Source organism: Nicotiana sylvestris, chromosome 10 (assembly GCF_000393655.2).
Source record: "Nicotiana sylvestris chromosome 10, ASM39365v2, whole genome shotgun sequence".
NCBI classification, from domain to species: domain Eukaryota; kingdom Viridiplantae; phylum Streptophyta; class Magnoliopsida; order Solanales; family Solanaceae; genus Nicotiana; species Nicotiana sylvestris.
Window position 1 is genome coordinate 15316340 of NC_091066.1, and position 22083 is coordinate 15338422.

The 22083-nt window shown below is 37.9% G+C and overlaps 1 protein-coding gene across 6 annotated transcripts; it reads left to right on the top strand.

Annotated features, from left to right (window-relative positions):
• Positions 1 to 276: 276 nt before the first annotated feature.
• LOC104223120 (histone deacetylase 5-like) lies at positions 277 to 14568 on the top strand. Of its 6 annotated transcripts, XM_009774483.2 has the most exons (17): positions 277 to 471; positions 545 to 679; positions 2285 to 2483; positions 2976 to 3122; positions 3231 to 3343; positions 3606 to 3817; positions 4796 to 4860; positions 5433 to 5519; positions 8234 to 8345; positions 8712 to 8856; positions 10722 to 10841; positions 12407 to 12439; positions 12572 to 13225; positions 13320 to 13455; positions 13548 to 13727; positions 13890 to 14054; positions 14204 to 14568. In XM_009774483.2, exons 2-9 carry the CDS (start codon positions 579 to 581, stop codon positions 8342 to 8344), a joined length of 1035 nt encoding a protein of 344 aa, XP_009772785.1. In that variant the 5' UTR covers positions 277 to 471; positions 545 to 578; the 3' UTR covers position 8345; positions 8712 to 8856; positions 10722 to 10841; positions 12407 to 12439; positions 12572 to 13225; positions 13320 to 13455; positions 13548 to 13727; positions 13890 to 14054; positions 14204 to 14568. The 6 variants fall into 6 exon arrangements, with proteins under 6 accessions (XP_009772785.1, XP_009772781.1, XP_009772784.1 ...); XM_009774479.2 differs by having other exon boundaries at positions 277 to 679; XM_009774482.2 differs by having other exon boundaries at positions 277 to 679; positions 13320 to 13402.
• Positions 14569 to 22083: the final 7515 nt, after the last annotated feature.

Here is a 22083-nt window from a genome sequence, read left to right on the forward strand (position 1 = left end):
AGACGATACATATTTATGTTATTTTAAGAAGTTTATAGGTGCAATGCACGTTTCCAAAAACTAATCACATACATAAATATTTGATCAAAGATAAGATATTAATGTTGTGTAAAATTTTATAATAAAAGAATTTTGAAAAATACTTTGATACAATTGTAAAAAAGTTATTTAATTCCCAAAATAATGATAATCATACCATATAATATCGGACATAATACTTGCTTTCGCAACATATTTACGACATGTGAAAAAGCATCGTAAAGAGGAGACTCGAAATCGACGGAGAAGAAGAAGACCGAAAATCTGTCACATTATTAATGCATGTCAATTTGATTATATTCTCTACACAATCTTCGCCCTGTTTTTCAAACAGTGGGCTTGATATATGCAAAAGACTGACATTTGATTTCTAGTGCTCAAGCAAAGGATTACAAAAAGAGTGAATCATTTAATATCAGCAGAAGCCAGAAGGTAGCTACTAGCTCCACTAATTTTCATCACTGCATTGTTCAATGGGGGTGAATACTAACATTGAAGAAAGCAGGGATCGTCGGGTTGGGTTGATATACGACGAGGGAATGTGTAAGCATTCATGCACAGACGATAATCGCCATCCCGAAAGCCCTAATCGTATCCGTGCCATCTGGAAAAAGCTCCAGTATTCCGGAGTTACTAATAGGTAATCAGAGAATTAAACTCAAGATAAATGTTACATCCTCACCTGATTTGTTTTTTTTTTTTTTTTGGGTTTTGCATGAGATCATCTAGGGTTTGTGAGGCGTGATTATGCTATGATTAAGCTGCATATTGTGATTCTACAGTGTTCTGAGTGCTCGGAATTGTTAATTGGGCTGTAAAAGCTAGTTTTGGAAGATAGTATGTTTACGATTGGCGAGAACATGGCGTGTTTGACCAAGGGAAATGTCTTCCACTAGGAAAATGTGAAATGTTTTCCTGGAAAATAAGTGAGTTTCTTGCTTATTTTATGGTGTTTAACAAGTAAGCAGAAAATATAATTTAGGAAAAACAATGGGGATGTAGTGGGGTGGGTGGGGGTGTGAGCATGGGGGCTGTGGTGGAGGTGGAGGTGCAGATCCAGGATTTTAAGTTTATGGATTCCTATGGAAATCTCAAGTTAATATACAATAATAATTGGATTAACGGACTGGGTTCCACATTAAATATTCTTATAAATTTAATAAATTTTTCAATACAAATACAAGGTCTAGACAAAAGTTATTGGGTTCACGGGAACCCATAATTAATGTACTGGATCCTCTGCCCCGTGGAGGTGGGATCAGACGGGGTTGGGGAGTGGCAGGGGTAGTAGGGTAGGGTTTGGAGGAGACAATGGGCGTGGAATGTCACTTATAGAACTTGTTTTGCATACTCTCACCAAGGAAGTTATTTTTCTGATTTTTAAGGAACTTGCTTTCCTAGAGAAAATGTTTTCCAAGATATTTTGACCAAATGTTTTCCTCCATACCAAACACATCCATAGTGTTCGATCATTTTGAGCTTTTTATTCCTAAATTCCGTTTAATTTTTATTGTAAAACATGTCTATTTTATGTGTTGGTGCTAACTTAAGACTCAAACATGCCTATCTTATGAACTGAGTCACAGACTGGCTATGTCTTTGGTGATTTTCTTGTAATTCCTTGTTATCTGCTTAGCAACCCACTATCTCAACTATACTTCAATTCCGAACAAGTTGGAAGTTATATGAATCCTTGTGTCCATTCGGAGGATTTATCATAATTTACTATCTTTACGCTGATTGTCTTTTTTTCTGGTTTGGGAGGTTATGTTTTGCGAAACCCACATAACATGATTTTAGTAACCTCTCTCTGTAGGGTGATAACTCAAAGCCTGAATCTTTTGATGTAAATGTCACTCTCTCTGTTTCATTTAATATGTTGGTGTTTGACGGGGAATGAAGTTTAAGAAAGAAAGAGTTTTGACATACTCCAAAAGTCTCTACGAGCTTATGGTCAAACATGCCATGACATATCTATGGCTATAAGAGTATGTCATTAAGTGCACAAGGAGAAGTTTAAAGTTAAAGAGTTTCTAAATATAAAAAGATGTCATTCTTATGGGAAGAGTGCCAATAAGATGGAACAAAATGGAGTATAACTGTATCTGTTTTTTATTTTATTTTATTCTTGGATTCTCCATGAAGTATTTTGATCCGCTTCATTTTCTTTTCCATTTTTGTCCGATGTAGCGGGTAAATCAAGTAAATTCGTTCTAAAAGGTATTAGTGATCTGTTCTGTTTCAGATGCCTTATTCTGAATGCAAAGGAAGCAAGAGATAAAGATATAGAATTGGTTCACACCAAAGGTCACATTAATTTGATTAAACAAATAAGTTCAGAGAAATTTTCAAGAAGAAAGAGGACTCTTGAGGAGTTTAATTCCATATATTTCAATGAAGGCTCATCAGAAGCCGCTTATCTTGCTGCTGGTTCGGTCATTGAGGTATGGCACTCAGAATCTGTTGTATGCATAAGTCTCATTGGATGTCACTTTTCTCTAGCTTGTTAACTGACCCAAAAGAAATGACAGATATACAAATAATTCCGTCCACCCGCAGCATTTCCGCTTGCAAATTTAGACTAATTGAACTAAAGGAATCTGCTGTTGTTTGCTGTTTCATGATCTATTTGAAATTGTTTTTGATAACAAGAAAAATATTTGCAAGAGCCTTTTAGCTGGACCATTCTATGTTTTATCCATCTGCTATTATGAGCATCAGTGTCAGATGTAAAACCTCTGCCCAATTTTACATGATCATTTATAAGCTCTTTGGTACTGGATTATGAAACTTGTTTCTTGCTACAATGTGATCATCAATACAACTAGTCCTCTCACTCCTGATTCCGGTGATGCAGTTATAGAATTGGGGTTTGAAGGGATTGCAACACATTACTATTTTAGAGGGCTTTAATCTTAGGTGTATGCACAATATAGGTTGCTGAGAAAGTTGCGGAAGGAGAACTGGATTCTGCCTTTGCCATTGTCAGGCCTCCTGGTCATCATGCTGAAGAAGATGAACCAATGGGATTTTGTCTGTTCAACAATGTTGGTATTGCAACAAGTTATCTCTTGGATGAAAGAGTAAGTGCAATTTTTAATCATCAGCTGTCAGAGCTCATCCAGATCTTTGATTAGTTTGGTGGCAATGTGCACATATTGTGATTTAATATGCTAAATAACACCATGCAGGTTGATCTGGGCATTAAAAAGATTTTGATTGTTGATTGGGATGTTCATCACGGAAATGGTACTCAAAAAATGTTCTGGAAGGACCCTCGAGTACTTTTCTTTTCTGTACATAGGTATTTGTAACATTTTCAGTTATTACTTGTTTTTTCTATTCGTATGTGACATCATACAACAAGATACGTGAAAGCTTCCTGAAAGAATTTTGAGCGTATTTGGGAATTGTACTCTTTGCTTTTACTCTTCGTGTTATTCTCGAAACCCGAAGGCTGAATTATTGTCTTAAATTATCAAAACTAAGTCTTTTTTGTGGGTCTGGTGTATCATTAGCTGTCCCAACTAAGTCTTTTTTTGGGTGTATCACTGTATCCCAACTAGGCACGAGTCCGGAAGTTTCTATCCAGATGGTGAAGACGGATCACATGTCATGATTGGAGAAGGGCCTGGAGCAGGTTACAACATAAATGTTCCTTGGGAGAATGCCGGGTGTGATGATGCAGATTATCTTGCTGTATGGGACAATATATTAGTTCCTATTGCCAAAGAATTCTGCCCTGACCTGATTATGATATCTGCTGGATTTGATGCAGGTAAGTAGAAACTTGGGAGATACATCTGTTGAGATCTTCTGGCCATTTGTATATTTTTTCCTTTATTATCTCCTTTCTCTCGCAACTTCAGTTATCAAGTTTTTAAATTTTACATGCTTGATTATAAAAGCATTTTCTTACAACAGCTTCAATTTTTTGGGCATTGATATTTGTTGATCAAACTATCCATATTCCACTTGATACAGTTTATTGTATCTGTAATTTGTATCTACTGCAGGCTTCGTCACTTCTTATCCTTGAAAATATTGCACTTTGGGATTTGCATCTTTTGCTGCAGCAGTAATAAACTTTGACATCTTCAAAATTTTCTCCCTTATGATTTGATATAGACATTTCTGATTTAAAGCTGGATCCTTCGGGAAGTTTAGAGATATAAACCGGATAAGGCTTACAAATACATGGAAACTGAAGGGTTCTGCATAATGGACCTTTTTTGTTATGCCCTGTTGTTGTAATCAACAATGGCCGTTGCCTAATTTATTCTTTCGGTCTATCATTTGTTCCGCATAACCAGTACTATGGGAACACATGCTTATGTATGGATAGAAATCCACTTGACTTCCCTTTGGTTGTGTGTGTGTGTGTGGGGGGGGGGGGGTAGCAAGCCTTTTTCATTAACTGGTTTGCGGTTAATGCTGAAACCTATACTGTGCAGAAATTATGATGCATCTATTTCTTATCATATAGACTTTCAGCAATTGATTTCTTATGCACATGCTGTTTCTTTTCTTATCCTTTAACTGTTTAACATTTATGAAATCCTGCTTAGCTAAGAGGTGTAAAATATTTGGCAACATGAGACATGCCTTTATTCCCTAAAAGAACATTCTACATTACTCATATTTTCTTTCTGATAATCTATTTAGAAGTAATCATTGCTACAACTTTCTCTTCTTTGCTCTCGTCTATATAGCTTGATTTATTACTCTTATGGTGTTATTTTTATGATGTGAGCAGCTATTGGCGATCCTCTTGGTGAATGTTGTGTTACTCCGTATGGGTATTCTATGATGTTGCACAAGGTGAGCTCAAAGTGATTGTTATAAGTACTGTGATTTTAGTTAGTAGTTACGTCTCTTCTTTACTTCCGAGTCCTCTGTCGGTCTTTTCTCCTGCATTCTCCAGTTGCATCTAAAAATGAGCTCTTCTGATTCTCTTTCTTCTCTCTTTTACATGTCATTTGGTTTCCATAATGTGACTGTCCTAGGAACTTTACTTACTTTAATATACTTATCATATAGTAATGGAGTTGGTGGGAGGCAGGATGGTTATGGCACTTGAAGGTGGATATGATCTTGATTCTACTGCAAAATCTGTCCTTGCTTGTATTGAAGTGTTACTACAGAAAAAACCAATCCTTGGGACTTCTGAGGCTGAGGCTAATCCATCTGAATCCACGTGGCGAGTGAAATGTGTTAAATTGTTTCTAGATATAGAAATGTGTTATTCTTTTTGGGATATAGTAAAAAGAAAATAGCATCACAATAAATGGAACAGAGGAAGTAGTATATTTGGTCTTATGATTTGATGCTTAAATCGTTAGTTTCATTGTGCAACATCTTCTAATAGGAGAAACCAAACTATATGTCTTCAGGTACGTGATGAATTAAGTGCATTTTGGCCAACGCTTGCTGAGAAATTACCCAAGAAAGTAACTATGAAGCGAAATCCTTACATTCAGGTTAGCTTTTATTTTCCTGTTACTGTGATGTTACTGTTTTTTTTACACATTACAACAAGGTCTAGTATGTGCTATGCCACATCATCATATATGAAACATTGATGTAATGTATGAATTTTTTTACGACAATTTCTATTTTCCGGTGTAAAGAAATAGTTTCATTGGTTTTCAAGCATGACCATGAAAGTTTGGGAGATGGTGGTGGAGCTGAGGGTGAGGAGGAGTATGTCTATTCCGAGAACCATTTGGGGTTTATGCCGCGGCGCTCGACTATGGAAGTCATTCACCTTGTTAGGAGATTGATGGAGCAGTATAGGGAGAGGAAGAGGGACTTGCATATAGTTTTCATCGACTTAGAAAAGGCCTACGATAAAGTACCGAGGCAGGTCCTGTGGAGATGTCTGGAGGCTAGAGGTGTACCTGTTGCTTATATTAGGGCGATTAAGGACATGTATGAGGGAGCTAAGACCAGGGTGAGGACAGTAGGAGGGGACTCAGATCACTTTCCGGTCATGATGGGGTTGCACCAAGGGTCGGCTCTTAGCCCTTTTTTGTCTGCCCTAGCGATGGATGTATTGACGCGCCACATCCAAGGGAAGGTACTGTGGTCCATGTTATTTATAGATAACATTATATTGATTGATGAGACGCGAGACGACGTTAACGCGAGGTTAGAGATGTGGAGGCAGACCCTGGAATCTAGAGGTTTCAAGTTGAGTAGGACTAAGTCGAAATACCTGGAGTGTAAGTTCAGTGGGATGACTCAGGAAGTGGAAGGGGAAGGGGAGGTGAGGCTGGATTCACAAGCCATCCCTAGGAGAGGAAGTTTTAAGTACCTTGGGTCTATTATACAAGGAGATGGGGAGATCGACGAAGATGTCATACATCGTATTGGGGCGAGATGGATGAAATGTAGACTTGCTTTTGGTGTCTTCTGTGATAAGAAGGTACCGGCAAAACTCAAAGGTAAGTTCTACAGAGCGGTAGTCAGGCCAACTATGTTGTATGAGGCTGAATGTTGGTCAGTCAAGAGCTCCCATGTCCAGAAGATGAAAGTAGCAGAAATGAGGATGTTGAAATGGATGTGCGGGCACACTAGGTTAGATATGATTAGGAATGAAGTTATTCGAGACATGGTGAGTGTGGCCCAAATTGAGGACAAGATGCGGGAAACGAGGCTTAGATGGTTAGGACATGTGAGGAGGCGGAGCACAGACGCTCTGGTCAGGAGGTGTGAGAGGTTGACATTGGAAGACCTAAGGAGAGGTAGAGGTAGGCTGAAGAAGAATTTGGGTGAGGTGATTCGACAAGACATGGCGCAACGTCAGCTGACCGAGGACATGACCCTTGATAGGAAGGTGTGGAGGTCGAAGATTAAGGTAGTAGGGTAGTTAGTTTAGTGTTCTCCTTGTCATACCGGTAGTATTAGCACGTACTTTAGTATTCTGTTGGCATTAGATTTCTATGACTACCTGTCATTTCTTTCATTGCGGTCTTCTCATTATTTGTTGTGATTTATGCTACTTTTACATGGCTTCTCTCTGTTGTGATTCTTGTTTTTCTCTTATTTAATGTGGTGCTTGTGCTTCTCTGAGCCGAGGGTCTATTGGATAGAGCCTCTCTATCTCCATAAGGTAGGGGTAAGGCTGCGTACACACTACCAGTGATGGAGGCAGGATTACCGCCAAGGAGGTTCAAAAAAGGAAAAAGTTAGAAAGGTTGTAGCTAGTGAGAATAGAACTAATGACCTTACAAATGTTTTGAACCCCCTTGACTACTAAGCTATTCTTTTGGGTTGTGTAAAGGGGATTCAAAACATAATATATAGAGGTAAAAACAAAACAGATTTTGCCTTTTATATCAGTGTAATTTTTTGGCGAATGGGTTCGGGTGAACACCCTTCCACCCCCCTAAATCTGCCCCTGCACACTACCCTCCCCAGACCCCACTATGTGGGATTATACCGGGTTTGTTGTTGGTGGTTTTCAAGCATGAATTATCTTTGCTGTCTATATTGATGACTTTGTAGATGTTGCACCGTTCATACAACAACAACACACCCACAGTTCATATTTATATTAATGGGCTTCTGTAAGTAGAGATAGACATAAAAAAGTGATAACAACATTATGTTCTATTGTATTATCATCTAATTCTGACATGCATTTTAGGATATAAGCTTTCTCATATGAGAAATAACTCAGATGTATTTGTTTGTGGCTTCTGCAAGTGTTGCATCATTCAGATTTGTATTGGTGGGTTTCTGAAATTGTGATTCGAGATGGAACAGAAAAGTTTTTGCAACATTATGTTGTATTATATCATCATCTAATTCAACATAGATGAATGAGACTATGAGAGCATATGAGCTTTCTCAAATTCAAGTGCCCCAAAAGGCATAAATGTGCTTGACTGAACAAAACCAATCGCGTGGTCAAAAGGCTCAAGTTGCTGGACTTAAGACTCAGGCTCGAGTCATGACTTATTCTTATTAGGCTTATGTTAGAGAATATAAGCTCAAATCTAATACTACTCGACAGAAAATATAATCTATGAAAAGGTTTACAATATATGCACAAAATTGTAATAAAGTAAGTATTTTTAGTGAACAGCCCGATGTTTAGTAATAGATTGATTTTCTGTAAGTATAGATAGAAATTTATACCATTTAGCTTGATATGTAATCATTATGTTAACCGTCATCTCATCAATAGGAAGCGATGTTGGTGCAAACAAGAAGTCAGTGCAAACAAGAAGTCAGTTCAGGAAGAAAAATTGTGAGATGGACTACAAAACATTTCAGCAATACAACAGGAGAACAGTAAGGTATACTTCTCAAATTGCACATTTACAATAATTTGCTGGTTGGTCATCTCTATCCATGCTATCTCAGTTTTATATGTTAGTTATTGATTTGTAATCTAATTTCTGTTAAATTAGTAGTCTTCTCTTTGATTATATTCAAGATCTAAAATATACCAGAGTTCTGCCAAGAATATATTTCATTGTTATACACTGCCAATAAAGGTATATGCATTGTTTTCTCAGCTTAATTACTATTGAATTATTTGCTTTCCTCTGTTGGCTGGGTTATATCTGATGCCAATGTTGTCGCGCTTTCATTTGCTTTTTGTCGTTTTGGAATCTTAATTTTCGTTGAATTAGTTGTTTTTTTCTTTGCTTCTCTTCCAGATCTACAATATCTCAGAGAAGGAAGAAAGTCGCAGGGGAAAAGAATGTGAAAAATGAATGCTGCTGTTGCGGTGGAAAGGAATGAAGAAAATGAAATGATTGATGCTCTGCAATTGAATGATGCTACTGCTGCTACTCTGAAAAGGTGCAGTAGTAATGACTTTCGTGCACGCGTGTGTTTGATTTCACTTTTATTTGTTTGTTTAGTACTTTAGGATCTTAATTTTTGTTGAATTAGCTGTTGGAAACCCTCCCTCTCCCCGTCATTGCACCTTCTTCTTAGCATAGGTTCTATCCTTGCGTAGACCAGTACACCTCCACTATTGCATTGTGATTATTTGCTATGCTAAAAATGCTGGAGAATTGTTCTTCTTGGGACATCTGTCCTATCCATCTATCTTTCCAAAATAAGTTTCCTTCCATTACCTACTATGATATGAACTTATTCTGAGTGTGTTTCATAAGCTTCTGATACACTTCCAATTTCCAACTCTATACGAATGTTTGGTATTGCTGTGGTTCAAGAATTTTATTCGTATTTCTCTCTATTTAATTTCCTCCACAGAGGTTCCTCCTTACTGCATAACATTCATAGCCACTTCATGATAAGACTATTTTTGCACGCCCTTAGATTTCTAACGTCCAACCATCTTCCTTCTTGCCATTGGTAGCTCTTTTCCAGTAAAACAAATTAAAAGACTTCTTATCCATGTCTCCTTGCCACAAACATTCGTACCCCAATTTATCTGTTCTCTTCTCCACCATCTTTGGTATAGGAAAAAGGGACATGGTATAAGTATGAAGTGCATCTAAAGCACTGTCAACTAATATCAAGTCTTCCCCAAATAAGTACCATCTCTTCTGAACTGCGAGTCTTTTTTCTTACTTTTTACGACCTAAATTACCGGGACTTCAAGGTTGTGAGTCTCTTTTTTTTGCTGCTCATGACCCAAAATGCGGGGACTCATGACCGGCACCTGTCAACCTCTTTGCCGAACAATTCAACCTTAATCTCGACTCATTCATTAGATTTTTAATGAATAAACAAAACGGATATAAATCTAATTAAACATGATAAGATAGATAATTCGTGAACAACCTCCAAACACAACACTGGACAAGAAGTAAGTCCAGGCCCATACCAAATTAAGAGCATCTACGAGTTTAAGAGTACATAATAAAATTTGAATTCACAATAGCTAATATATAAAGAAATTCCCAGCTACCACAAAACTAGAGCGGTTGGCTCACAGCTGAATACCGCAATACTGGAGCTCATACAAATAACAAACCACAAGGCCCGCTGGTGTTAGGATCGATATCCGCAATAAGTGCATAAAAAAGAAAGAAAGAAAGAAAGAAAGAAGGGAGGGTACGAGGAGTACTCAGTAAGTATTATAGACCGTCCCTAATAAGGTCGTGGCTAGAGTCATGATACGTTAATGACATTTTTATCAAAAAATCTGTACATATATCATATCAACAATAATAATATGCACATAACTACGATTATCACAGTTGAAGTGTGTGAGCATCTCATCTAAAAGTTTAAACTGTTAGAAAGAGCACATTTTTATTTCCTTAATTATGTCTCAATACACCCCTCACGTGCGAGTTTGATTCTTTTTTATGAGCCAAGTATGTGAAAATTCTTTTTTTGATAATGGGTGGCGGTGAGACTCAAACCTAGGACCTCTGCCTACTTCAACGAAACTCATTTTCTTCGATTCGTTTAGCTTCTAAACCTTCCGACCTCTTGATACTTGCAGTTCATGATCTTAAATATTTGTAACCTCCATGGTAATATGAGTAACTTACTTTATGTACTTCCAAAGATGATTTCATTTCCGAGCTTACATCAATTGACTTATGACATATTTTTACTTACGAAAATATGGGGTGTTACACTTTATTTGTTTGTTTTGTGATTGGAACCTTAATTTGTGCTGAACTAGTCTTCTTTATTTTTTATAACCATCGTATCCTATTTTTTCTTTGTTTCTCTTTTAGATCTAGCGAACAACATCATAAGGAAGAGAAGAAGGTCACATTGTCTTCGGAAAACATTGGTGATAATGATATTCATACCAAAGAGAAAGATGGTGGTGCTGCTGCTTCTTCTAGGAAAAGGTACTTTTACAATAACTTTACTGTGTACAAAATTAGAAATTGAATTTATGATTTACTTCCGCAGATAGACACATACACATATACATGTTCTCACTTTTATTTGTTTGCTTATTGATTTAGAATCTTATTTTCTGTTGAATTAGTTTCTTGTTTTAGTGATGCCTTAAAAAGGAGGAGAGTTGATATCGCATGCCTACATGAAACTAAATGGACAGGACAAAAGGCTAGAGAGATAGGCAACACTTCTTATTTAGATAATTGTATTTAGGATTGATAAAAACAAGAATGTGGTGGGAATTTGTAGAACCAAGACTTAAGGATAAGGTTGTTGAGGTTAAGCAAGTTGGGGTTAGGGTATGGGACAATCAATGTTTTTAGTTTCCTATGCTCCACAAATTGGATTAGATGCAGAAGCTAAAACTAAGTGTCTGCGACCAACTTATCTTTATTGGGGGAGATCTTCATGTAGATAAAGATAGTGACGATTTTCGGTAAATGACACAGGGAATATGGTTATGGCAGTAGGAATAATGAAGGAAAGGTTGTCCTATATTTCTCTCTAGCTTATGATTTAGCTGTAGCTAACAGATATTTAAAAAGAGAGTTTTCACCCAATAACATTTAGCTGTAGCTTATGATTTATATATAGTCGTTGTCCAGCGTTTTCGTCGCACATAATAAGAGTATCATGTGCACATGATATGTGAGAGATCATCATTGAACACCCCTTTATTTGTTTGTTTATTGATTGGAATCTTAATATGTGCTGAGCTAGTTTTTTTTTTTACTTTAATTTTTATAATCGTAGTTCCTATTTTTTCTTTGTTTTCTCTTTAATATCTAGGGAACCTCTTGATAATGAAAAGAAGTAGGATGCCACATTGTCAGACATTGAGAATGTTCAACTGGGTCTTCTTGCTTTTTCCGTTTAGATTTTCTTCAACTCTTAAATTATACAAAGAGTTTTGTCAGGAATATATTTCAGTGCCTGATGTAGTGCGAAATAAGAAAGGGTTCTCGGTTCGTGCACGGATGACGGTAAATAAGCTAGTCCATGAGAGACAGATTCGGGTAGGTAGCTGAAACATAGGCTCCTTGACAGGAAGTTGATGGTATTTTGGGTACCTTACAAAGGAGAAGAGTTCATACCGTATGCCTACAGGAAGCTAAACAGACAGGGCAAAGGGCTAGAAAGATAAGCAACACAGGTTATAAATTATTGTATTTTAGGATCGATAGAACAAGAATGTGATGGGACTTGTTGTATAACCAAGACTTAAGGATACGGTTGTTGGGGTAAAACATGTTGGGATAGGATTATCTCATAATTATGTTATAGGGAAATGAGACAAAAACTAAATATGGAAGATACGAACACCTTGTTTCAAGGTATTCCAAGGTCATGTAGGTAAAGATAGTGGTGGTTTTGGCCATGTACACCTTGCTATCGCACTTTATTTGTTTGGTTTGAATAGAATCTTTGTTTGTGCTGAACTAGTTGTTTATTCTTTACTTTTTTTTTATAATCGTAGAGTTCATTTTATTTACCTTTCTTTGTTATCTAGAAAAACTCCTAAGAAGAAGAACAACAACAAAAGGTACGTTAACAATAAATCTAAGAAGTACACAATTAGAAATACGTAGGAAGAGTTTTAATACTTCTTTAATGAAGATATCATGTCACATTGAAGTTACCAAATATTGTTTGTGTTGCTCCTCTTCAAAATTAGGGGCAGAGGCAAGGGAGCTATGCAATCTAGGTGCTCCTTCTCGTGTATGAAACTTTTAATGGATGCTATAAAGGAAAATGATGCGAAGTTAAATGCTCTGAAAGGCACAATCTTTGTGCATTATCTCGACATACGTGAGCGTTTAATTGGTCTGGGTTTAATTGAGCAGCCGACTAAGAGGTTTGATATCCTTTCGAAATCATTTGATATTGGAGGTTCTAGAATGTCATTTTGTAGGAAGGAGGTGCAGGATTGCCTTGGCTTTGAATGTGTGGGCAAACATGTTAACATTCATTGATTGAGTGATAAAGAAAGCAACGCGTCAACTTTATTACTCAAAATATTTTCCTGAACATGATTTAGGAAAACTCTCTAGGAAGGATGCCCTCGAGAAAATTAGAGAGTTTTCCACGGATGCTGACGGTTGGAAGGATGATTTTTTGAGATTATGTATATGCTACATGTTCTCTATTTTTTCTTTCCACAATCCAAACTGGATTTGTCATTCTGGCCCCTGGCGTACTTTGGGAGTTCAGTAGATGAATTTGAGAAACATAATTGGGGAAGGCTATCTATGATTTCTTCATTGACTATGTTGGGAAATTTAAAGAATATCGGGTCACCTATTTGCAAGGATGTCTGCCACTGTTGGAGGTCAGAACCAAATTAATCTCAAATAAATGTTCAGCCCATAATTTGACTAAGATATGCAACTCATTTTAGTTGTTTATTTTGAGTTTTTTGACAGGCATTAGCTGACCGAAGGCTGAAATTGAGTAACAGTCTAAATGCTGTAGTCTCAAAAGCTGCCATTATCACCTATGATAAAAGGTGAAACCAGGAGCTCGATCAACATAAGGAATGTTTTGGATTCGTCAAATTCAGTACTACACAAACTCACAATGATTTTCCTCTAGTTGTATCTGGAATTTGTTAGTTCACATAATTATCATCATATTATTGTTTTTCTAAACAGCTAAGAAAGTGTGACGCCTGCACTCTCTCGGATAATGTTGTGGGAGAATCACCAAAATAACAGAATGTCGGAAACACGTCCGAACAACAGCAAAGCACATCTGAACATAGGAATGAAGGAAACACATCAGACGAGACGACAAATGATTACCCTTGTTTGACGCATGTTCTCCTCCACACGGTATTAGTTACTTATCAAATCTTTAGTCTGAAATTCAGTCTATATGATATTTTCTTTGGATTCACACAAGTTATTTATTTATTTATTTGTTATTATTATTATTATTATTGTTATTGTTATTTATTATTATTATTATTATAAAAGATGGTTCTTCTATAATAGGTGATGAAGTGTGAAGCATGTTAAAAAACAGTAACAGAAGATCTAAGAGACCGCACGGCTTCTCCTTGTCTTGACTTGCATAATCCAATCTATAAGGCTTGGCATGAATATATGACTAGGATGACAAACGATTACCCTTATTTGACGCATTTTCTCCTCCGCACGGTATTAGTTGCTTATCAAATCTTTAGTCTGAAATTCAGTCTATCTGATATTTTCTTTCGATTCACTTAAGTTTATTGTTATTATCATTAATATTATTATTGTTATTGTTATTATTTTTATTATTATAAAAGATGGTTCTTCTATAATAGGTGATGAAGTGTGAATCATGTCCAAAAACAGTAACAGAAGAGCTCAGAGACCGCAAGGCTTCTCCTTGTCTTGACTTGCATAATCCAATCTGTAAGGCTTGGCGTGAATGTATGACTAAATAGCATGGTATGTAATTTCAGTATGATTGGTGGTTTAGGGCTTTAAATTATTGTGGTCCATGCTTGTATTGTTATTTTTGAGCAAGGTAAGAGGAACTTATATTGTTTTTTTTTATGTGGATAAGATTCTAAATTTGTTTGTTTTGACTAATGGAATTGGAATGTAGTACCAATGTGGGACATAGAATATTTTTGACATGGTGTATTATTGAGGGGGACACTTAGTGTATTACTTTAATATTTGGTTCCCCATATACTTTTCTTTGTTTATTGTTCACTGACTTTGAAACATATGACACACGTGGGACTTGTCTGTTTCTTTTTTTTTTTTTTTTTTTTTTTTTTGTCTTTATGCTTCTTTTTTTCAGTTTGGGCTCGTTTGGTTGGGGCAAGTTTCCGGGATTAATTATACCAGAATTAGTTATTCCGGAATTGTTATCCCACCTTCAATGTGGGATAAAAATAACACTACAAGATGATGGGAGCGATTATCCCGGATAACTGCTCTATTGCCTTGGGATGATGATGGGGTTGTGGTTTCTGTTCTTTCAAACATTCCAAAGGATGAGGAGAGTGATTATAGCAGTTGGAATGGAAGTTGTACTTGCCATTGCCCTTCCTTGCCTTCATCTTGGCTGCCCTTAGACCTTCCAATTGGTTCCCACTTCCCAGTCATAGCTCTCTTGTTTTGCCAACTGAGTCTTGTTGGTAAGTAGGGAAGTTTTGTAGGCTGACTCGTGGCATCACCAACAAAATTGATTCTCTTAATATGGGGAGCAGCTCTATGTGCATCCCTCATGCTGTGATGGTATGGAGGAGTTTGTTTATGTCGTGAACGAAGACTTCAGAGATAATGTTGGAGCATTCACCAAAATTAGATGGTTAGGCGAGGTATTGATACAAGATCAATCAGTTTCGTAAGTATGAATTGTTGCGGAAGCCAAATGTATAGAGTGTGAATAAGTCACAACTACTATACCAAAAATTATGACAGCCACCAAATAATAAATAAGACAATAAAGCAATAATAAAGGGAACACCAGAATTTACGAGGTTCGGCTAATTTTGCCTACTCCTCGGACACAACCAATATTTTATTCCACTCAAAAATACAAGTGAAATAATACTAAAGAGAGAAGATACAAATGCCTTAAACAGATGAGAAGGCAAATGAGAGGTGTGTTTCAATCCTAAACATTAGGCCTTCTTTTATAGGGGAAAAATCCCCCCCAAACTTAACCCCCAAAGTTAAAAGAGTGTTATAAAGTTGAAATGGTGGGCAATGAGAGGTTGTTCCTGGGATTTTTGCATTTGCTTCATAGTTCTGCCCAGGATTTTTGACTGGAGTCCATCATTAATGAGGTAAAGAAACGAAAAAAGAAGAAGAATAGGATAATAGCGTTATTACTATTAATAATAGCGTAATTGTGCCAAAGATATAATCTGTGTATTCAAGATGTACTCCATTTTGCACTTTTTGTTGTTAGCTATTAGTATTGATATTAGCTGCTTGATTTTATGTGGAGAATCTGGAAGGTGAAAGGTAGTGGCTCGTCTTCTGCTTTTTCTTTGCCTTTTTTTTCCTTGTCTTTCATTAGGGGACCTTTTTTCTATCTTTCTCATGCTGCCAGAAAAAATTCCACCGAATATGTTTGTTACGTATTCGATAGATCTTTTTCTTTCCTTCTAGTTGTGGGTGGTGGATATTGTGGTACAAGAAAAATTAAATTACTTTGATGCTATGAATATTTACTGAAAATGATGGATATCTGTCATGTTACAAAGGAAATGAAGTACTAGAAATATCAATAGAAGAAAAGAATCACTTAGTGCATGGTGCCACATGGTCCTTATCCATTCGAAGAAAGGTCGTATTACTCTCCAACTCGTTGAGTGTTAAAAGCACCTAAAAAGTTCGTATGTCAAGTTCAGGAATTCAGTTTTTAAAATTTTAATTTGTTCGTTTAGGAGTAACAATGCGTAACTGATTAAAAGTTTCTTGTTAACCAGCTTAAAATTTTACTACACTATTACGAGAAGAGGTAATTTACGACATTTTATGCTTATTACAGCTTTTTACAAGTTTGAAGTAGTCCGTAACTTACCGATAGTTTGGATATATCCGTAGATGACTACACTTCTGATGAAAGAGGTAATTTACTACTACACAAGGCAACAATGTTTCCACTATCATCTTTTCAAATATTTATTTATGTATAAAATATTCGTTTGTCCGATTTGTCAATATCAATGTAACCTCATTATTCTTGTTATTAAATATTTATTACTCCCTATAAAACTACACACCTTAAGCTGTTAGTAATGTTATTTGGTTACCGGGTGCAATAAACAAGGATATCCTGTGGGATTAGCGATATCTTTGATATATCAGTAAATGACTACCCCTGTCATAGAAGTAATATTTTACTATACCTGTAATGACGCCAGTAATTTATGAATAGGTGTGGTTACATATCACTACAGGTAATTGAGGCATTAATTCACTTTCAATGAGCTATTACAACAACAATTTACGAGTTTTAAGTCGTCCGTATCATACCCATTTTTTTGACATATCAGTAAACTATTACCACACATGTCCGAGCATACGTAATATGTTACTATAATTTTAATGACGGCAGTAATTTTCGAATAGGTGTGGTTACTTATTACTACATGTAATTAAGACATTAATTAACTATCAATGAGCTATAACAACATTAATTTGCGAGTTTGAAGTCGTCCGTATCATACCGATATTTTGACAATATCAGTAAAATACTACTACCCTTGTAATAAGAGAAGTAAATTACTACTGCAATTTAAAGACGGATGTATTTTACGAATTGTTAAGCATACCGAGATTTTTGACATATCAGTATCAGTAATATTTTACGAATATAAGTAATATTTTACTATGCTTTGATTACAACAGTAATTTACGAATAGGTGTTGTTACATAGTATAATCAATATTTTACTATACTTTTAATTACAACAGTAATTTATTATTTATGAATAGGAGTTGTTACATATCACAAGTAATTAAGACATTAATTCACTTTCAAGGAACTATAACAATAGCAATTTGCGAGTTTGAAGTCGTCAGTATCTTACCGATAATTTGACAAATATCAGTAAAATACTACTACACTTGTAATAAATGAGGTAATGTACTAGTTCACATTTAAAGACGGAAGTATTTTATGAATTATTGAGCTTATCGACAGTTTTGATATATCAGTAAACGCCTACTACGCTGTCACGATCCTAAACCCAGACCTGGACGTGATGGCGCCTCTTGTGAAGACAAGACCAGCCGACACAACACCCAATTCATTTTAAGCAATTAAAATAACACAATTTAAGTCTTTAACATGATTAAATCCTAAATAAACAGTGAAACAGTACAATTAGCGGAAAAACCAATACAGCCCGACATCGGGGTGTCACTAGTCATGAGCATCTAACACAAGTCTAGGAATATGGGAAAGGGACTACACAGTCTATTACAAAATCCAGTACAAGGGAAAGAAATAATGATAAGAGGAAGAAACACTGGGTTGCGAACGCCAAGCAGCTACCTAGTGGACTCCGAAATCTGTGGAAGCTATCAACCCTCGCTAGCAGGACCTGAAGCGCCTGAATCTGCACATAGGGTGCAGAGAGTAAAGTGAGTACTCCAACTCAGTGAGTAATAATAATAAATGAAGACTGAACGATAAGAAATCACGTAATGAGCACATCAACATGCTATAAAGAAGCAGTGTAAAACCAATAAAAAGCAATGAAACAGGGAAATCATATAAAGACACCTTAGTTCAGAATAAGCTTCCTTAAAATACCTTTTTAACAGTTAAACAAGTAAATGAAGAGTAGCTTGAAAAGGTAAACACATAAAATCCGCCCCTCGGGCACAATGTCAACAGAATCAGCTCCTCGGGCAATAACATGGAACAACACCAGCCCTTCGGGCTATATCTCATATTACAATGGGTACCCGCGCTCACTGGGGGTGTACAGACTCCGAGAGGGGCCACTTACGGCCCAAGCGCAATATCAAGCCATCTCATGACGTAATCAATAGGCTCTCGGCCTCATATCAAGCCACCTCGTGGCGTACAACTCAGGCCCTCGGCCTCATAATCAGAAATCAGTGCATCACTGCTGCGGCGTGCAGCCCGATCCCATAATAATACTCACAACACAGGCCTTCGGCCCTACTCAGTCAGAAATCTCTAAAAGCCACTCGGGCACAGTAAAACATGATGCTCAACCCAAAGTATCATTTAAAGTATTAAAACAGAGTTAACATGACTGAGTTATGAAAACAGTATAATATAGCACGACTGAATACAGATATAAAAATCAAAACAGTGAGAAAATAGCAATAAAAATTCCCTAAGGTCCAAATAGTTGGCACGAAGTCCAAATATGACATTCAACCCAAAATATGATGATAGCAAGCAGTTTTCAATCAAATACGCGGTAAAACATTCATTCGGAATGGACTGTCACAATCTCCAATGGTGCACGACCCTACGCTCATCATCTAGTGTGTGCGTCACCTCAATATAGCACAACGATGTGTAATCCAGGGTTTCATACCCTTAGGACAACATTTAAAATTATTACTCACCTCAATCCGGTCCAAACACTAGCCCGCGACGCCTTTGCCCCTCGAATCGGCCTCCACTCGCGTCGAAACTATCCAAAATCAAAATCACGATGTCAAAGTATGCTAAGGGAACGAAGCCCATGCAAAAATAATCAATTTACAATATAAACCCCGAAGTTAACCAAAACCCGACCCACGTCTCGGAATTCAATAAAATTTACATCAATATATTCCTTATCTCCCCACGAGTTCATACATATCAAAGGTCCCAAAATCCGACCACAAATGGCCCTTCAAATCCTCAAGTCAATGTCTCCAATACCAAGCCCTAGTTTCCCAATCTTTAACCCTTAATTTCCATTAATCTTAGGCCAAATCAGTGAAATAATGCCATAAAATCGATTATTAGGTTAAATGTTTTTACCTCCAGACGTTATCCCTTGAATCCCTCTTCAAAATCTCCCAAAAAGCTCCAAACCCGACTTGAAATGGTAAAGAACAACTCAAAAATCGTGAAGGAATTCTTTTATACCTTCTGGCCCAGGCTTTTCGCACCTGCGGTCCATCCACCGCATCTGCGGTACCGCTTCTACGGTCCAAGATACCGCATCTGCGGTTTTCACTTATGGGACAAAATCCGCATCTGCGATGCGCTGCCCGCACCTGCACTATCGCAGGTGCACTCCCCTTACCGCTTCTACGGTTCCAATTGAGCCTCCTCTTGGCCTCATCTGCGGCTCCCTCTATGCTTCTGCGAGTCCCCCACCTGCGATCCCCTAGCCCCAGGTGCGGTTATGACAGCACACTTAGCTTCAGCTGCTACAACCAACTTCCAAACTTTCCGCCAACCATCAAATCACCCCGAGGCCCCCGGGACCTCAACCAAAAGCACAACCAAGCCATATACTGCCATCCAAACTTATACCAATCTTCAATACACCTTAAACAACATCGAATCAACCAAAACACCTCGGATTCAAGCCTAAGGTTCCCAAAATTTTCCGAATTGCGCTTTTGATAAAAAAGTCTACTAAACCACGTCTGAATGACTTGAAATTTTTCACACACCTTTCAAATGACACCACGAACCTACTGCAACTTTCGGAATTCCATTCCGACCCCCTATATCAAAATCTCACCCATAAACCGGAAAACGCCAAAATTCCAATTTCGCCAATTCAAGCCTAAATCTACTCCGGACCTCCAAAACACATTCCAATCACGCTCCTAAGTCTAAAATCACCTCCCGAAGCTATTCAAACCATCAGAACTCACATCCGAGTCCTCTAACACATAAGGCAACATCCGGTTGACTTTTCCAACTTAAGCTTTCCTCAAAAGAGACTAAGTGTCTCAAATCTTACCAAAACCTCTCCGAACCCAAGCCAGCCAACCCGATAACACAAAATATAACTGAACAAGACAATAATAAGCATAAATGGGGGAAACGGAGCATAACCCATGAAATGATCGGCCGGGTCGTTACATCCTCCCCCTCTTAAACAAACATTCGTCCTCGAATGAGTCAAGAAACATACCTGATGCCTCAAACAGGTGAGATATCTGCCGCGCATCTCCCGCTCGGTCTCCCAGGTAGCCTCCTCTACGGGCCGACCTCTCCACTGCACTTTCACTGAAGCTTTATCCTTTGATCTCAACTTTCGAACCTGACGATCCAAAATAGCTGCTGGCTCCATATCATAAGTAAAATCACTATCTAACTGAACCGTGCTGAAATCCAGAACATGAGACGGATCCCCAATATACTTCTGGAGCATAGAAACATGAAATACCGGATGCACACTCGACAATCCGGGTGGCAAAGCAAGCTCATAATCCACCTCCCCAATCCTCCGAAGCACCTCGAAATGCCCAATGAACCGAGGACTCAATTTACCTTTATTACCAAATCTTATAACACCCTTCATGGGTGAAACCTTCAACAAACCTTCTCACCAACCATGTAGGACACATCCTGAACCTTCCTATCAGCATAACTGTTCTGTCTCGACTGCGCTGTACGAAGCATCTCCTGAATCACCTTCACCTTGTCTAAAGCATCTTGCACCAAGTCGGTCCCCAATAGCCTAGCCACACCCGATTCAAACCAACCAACTGGAGATCTACAGCGCCTCCCATACAAAGCCTCATATGGAGCCATCTGAATACTCGACTGGTAACTGTTGTTATAAGCAAACTCTGCGAGCAATAGAAACTGATCCCATGACTCTCCAAAATCAATGACACAAGCACACAATATTTCCTCCAATATCTGAATAGTGCGCTCGGACTGCCCGTCCGTCTGAGGGTGAAAAGTTGTGCTCAACTCAACCTGAGTACCCAACTCTCACTGCACAGACCTCCAAAACTGCGAAGTAAACTGAGTGCTCCTATCTGAAATGATGGCCGGGACGCCATGCAAACGAACAATCTCCCGGATATAGATCTCAGCCAACCGCTCTAAAGAATAGGTAGTACATACAGGAATGAAGTGCGCAGACTTGGTCAGCCGACCCACAATCACTCAAATAACATCGAACTTCTTCAAAGTCCATGGGAGCCCAACTACAAAGTCCATGGTGATCCGCTCCCACTTCCACTCTGGAATATCCATCTGTTGAAGCAAGCCACCCGGTCTTTGATGCTCATATTTCACCTACTGACAATTGAGACACCGAGCTACAAATCCCACAATGTCCTTGTTCATTCTCCTCCACCAATAATGTTGTCTCAGATCCTGATACATTTTCACAGCACCCGTATGAATGGAATACCGCAAGCTATCAGCCTCCTCCAGAATCAACTCCCGAAGCACATCTACATTAGGCACACATATCCAGTCTTGCATCCTCAACACCCCATCATCACCGATAGTCACATCTCTGGCATCATTGTGCTGAACTCTGTCCTTAAGGACAAGCAAATGAGGATCGTCATACTGGCGCTCTCTGATGCGATCATATAAGGAAGACCAAGAAATCACACAATCCAAAACCCGACTATGCTCTGAAATATCCAACCTCACGAACCGATTAGCCAAGGCCTGAACATCAACTGCAAGAGGTATCTCCCCAACTGGAATATATGCGAAACTCCCCATACTCACCGCCTTCCTACTCAAGGCATCGGCCACCACATTGGCC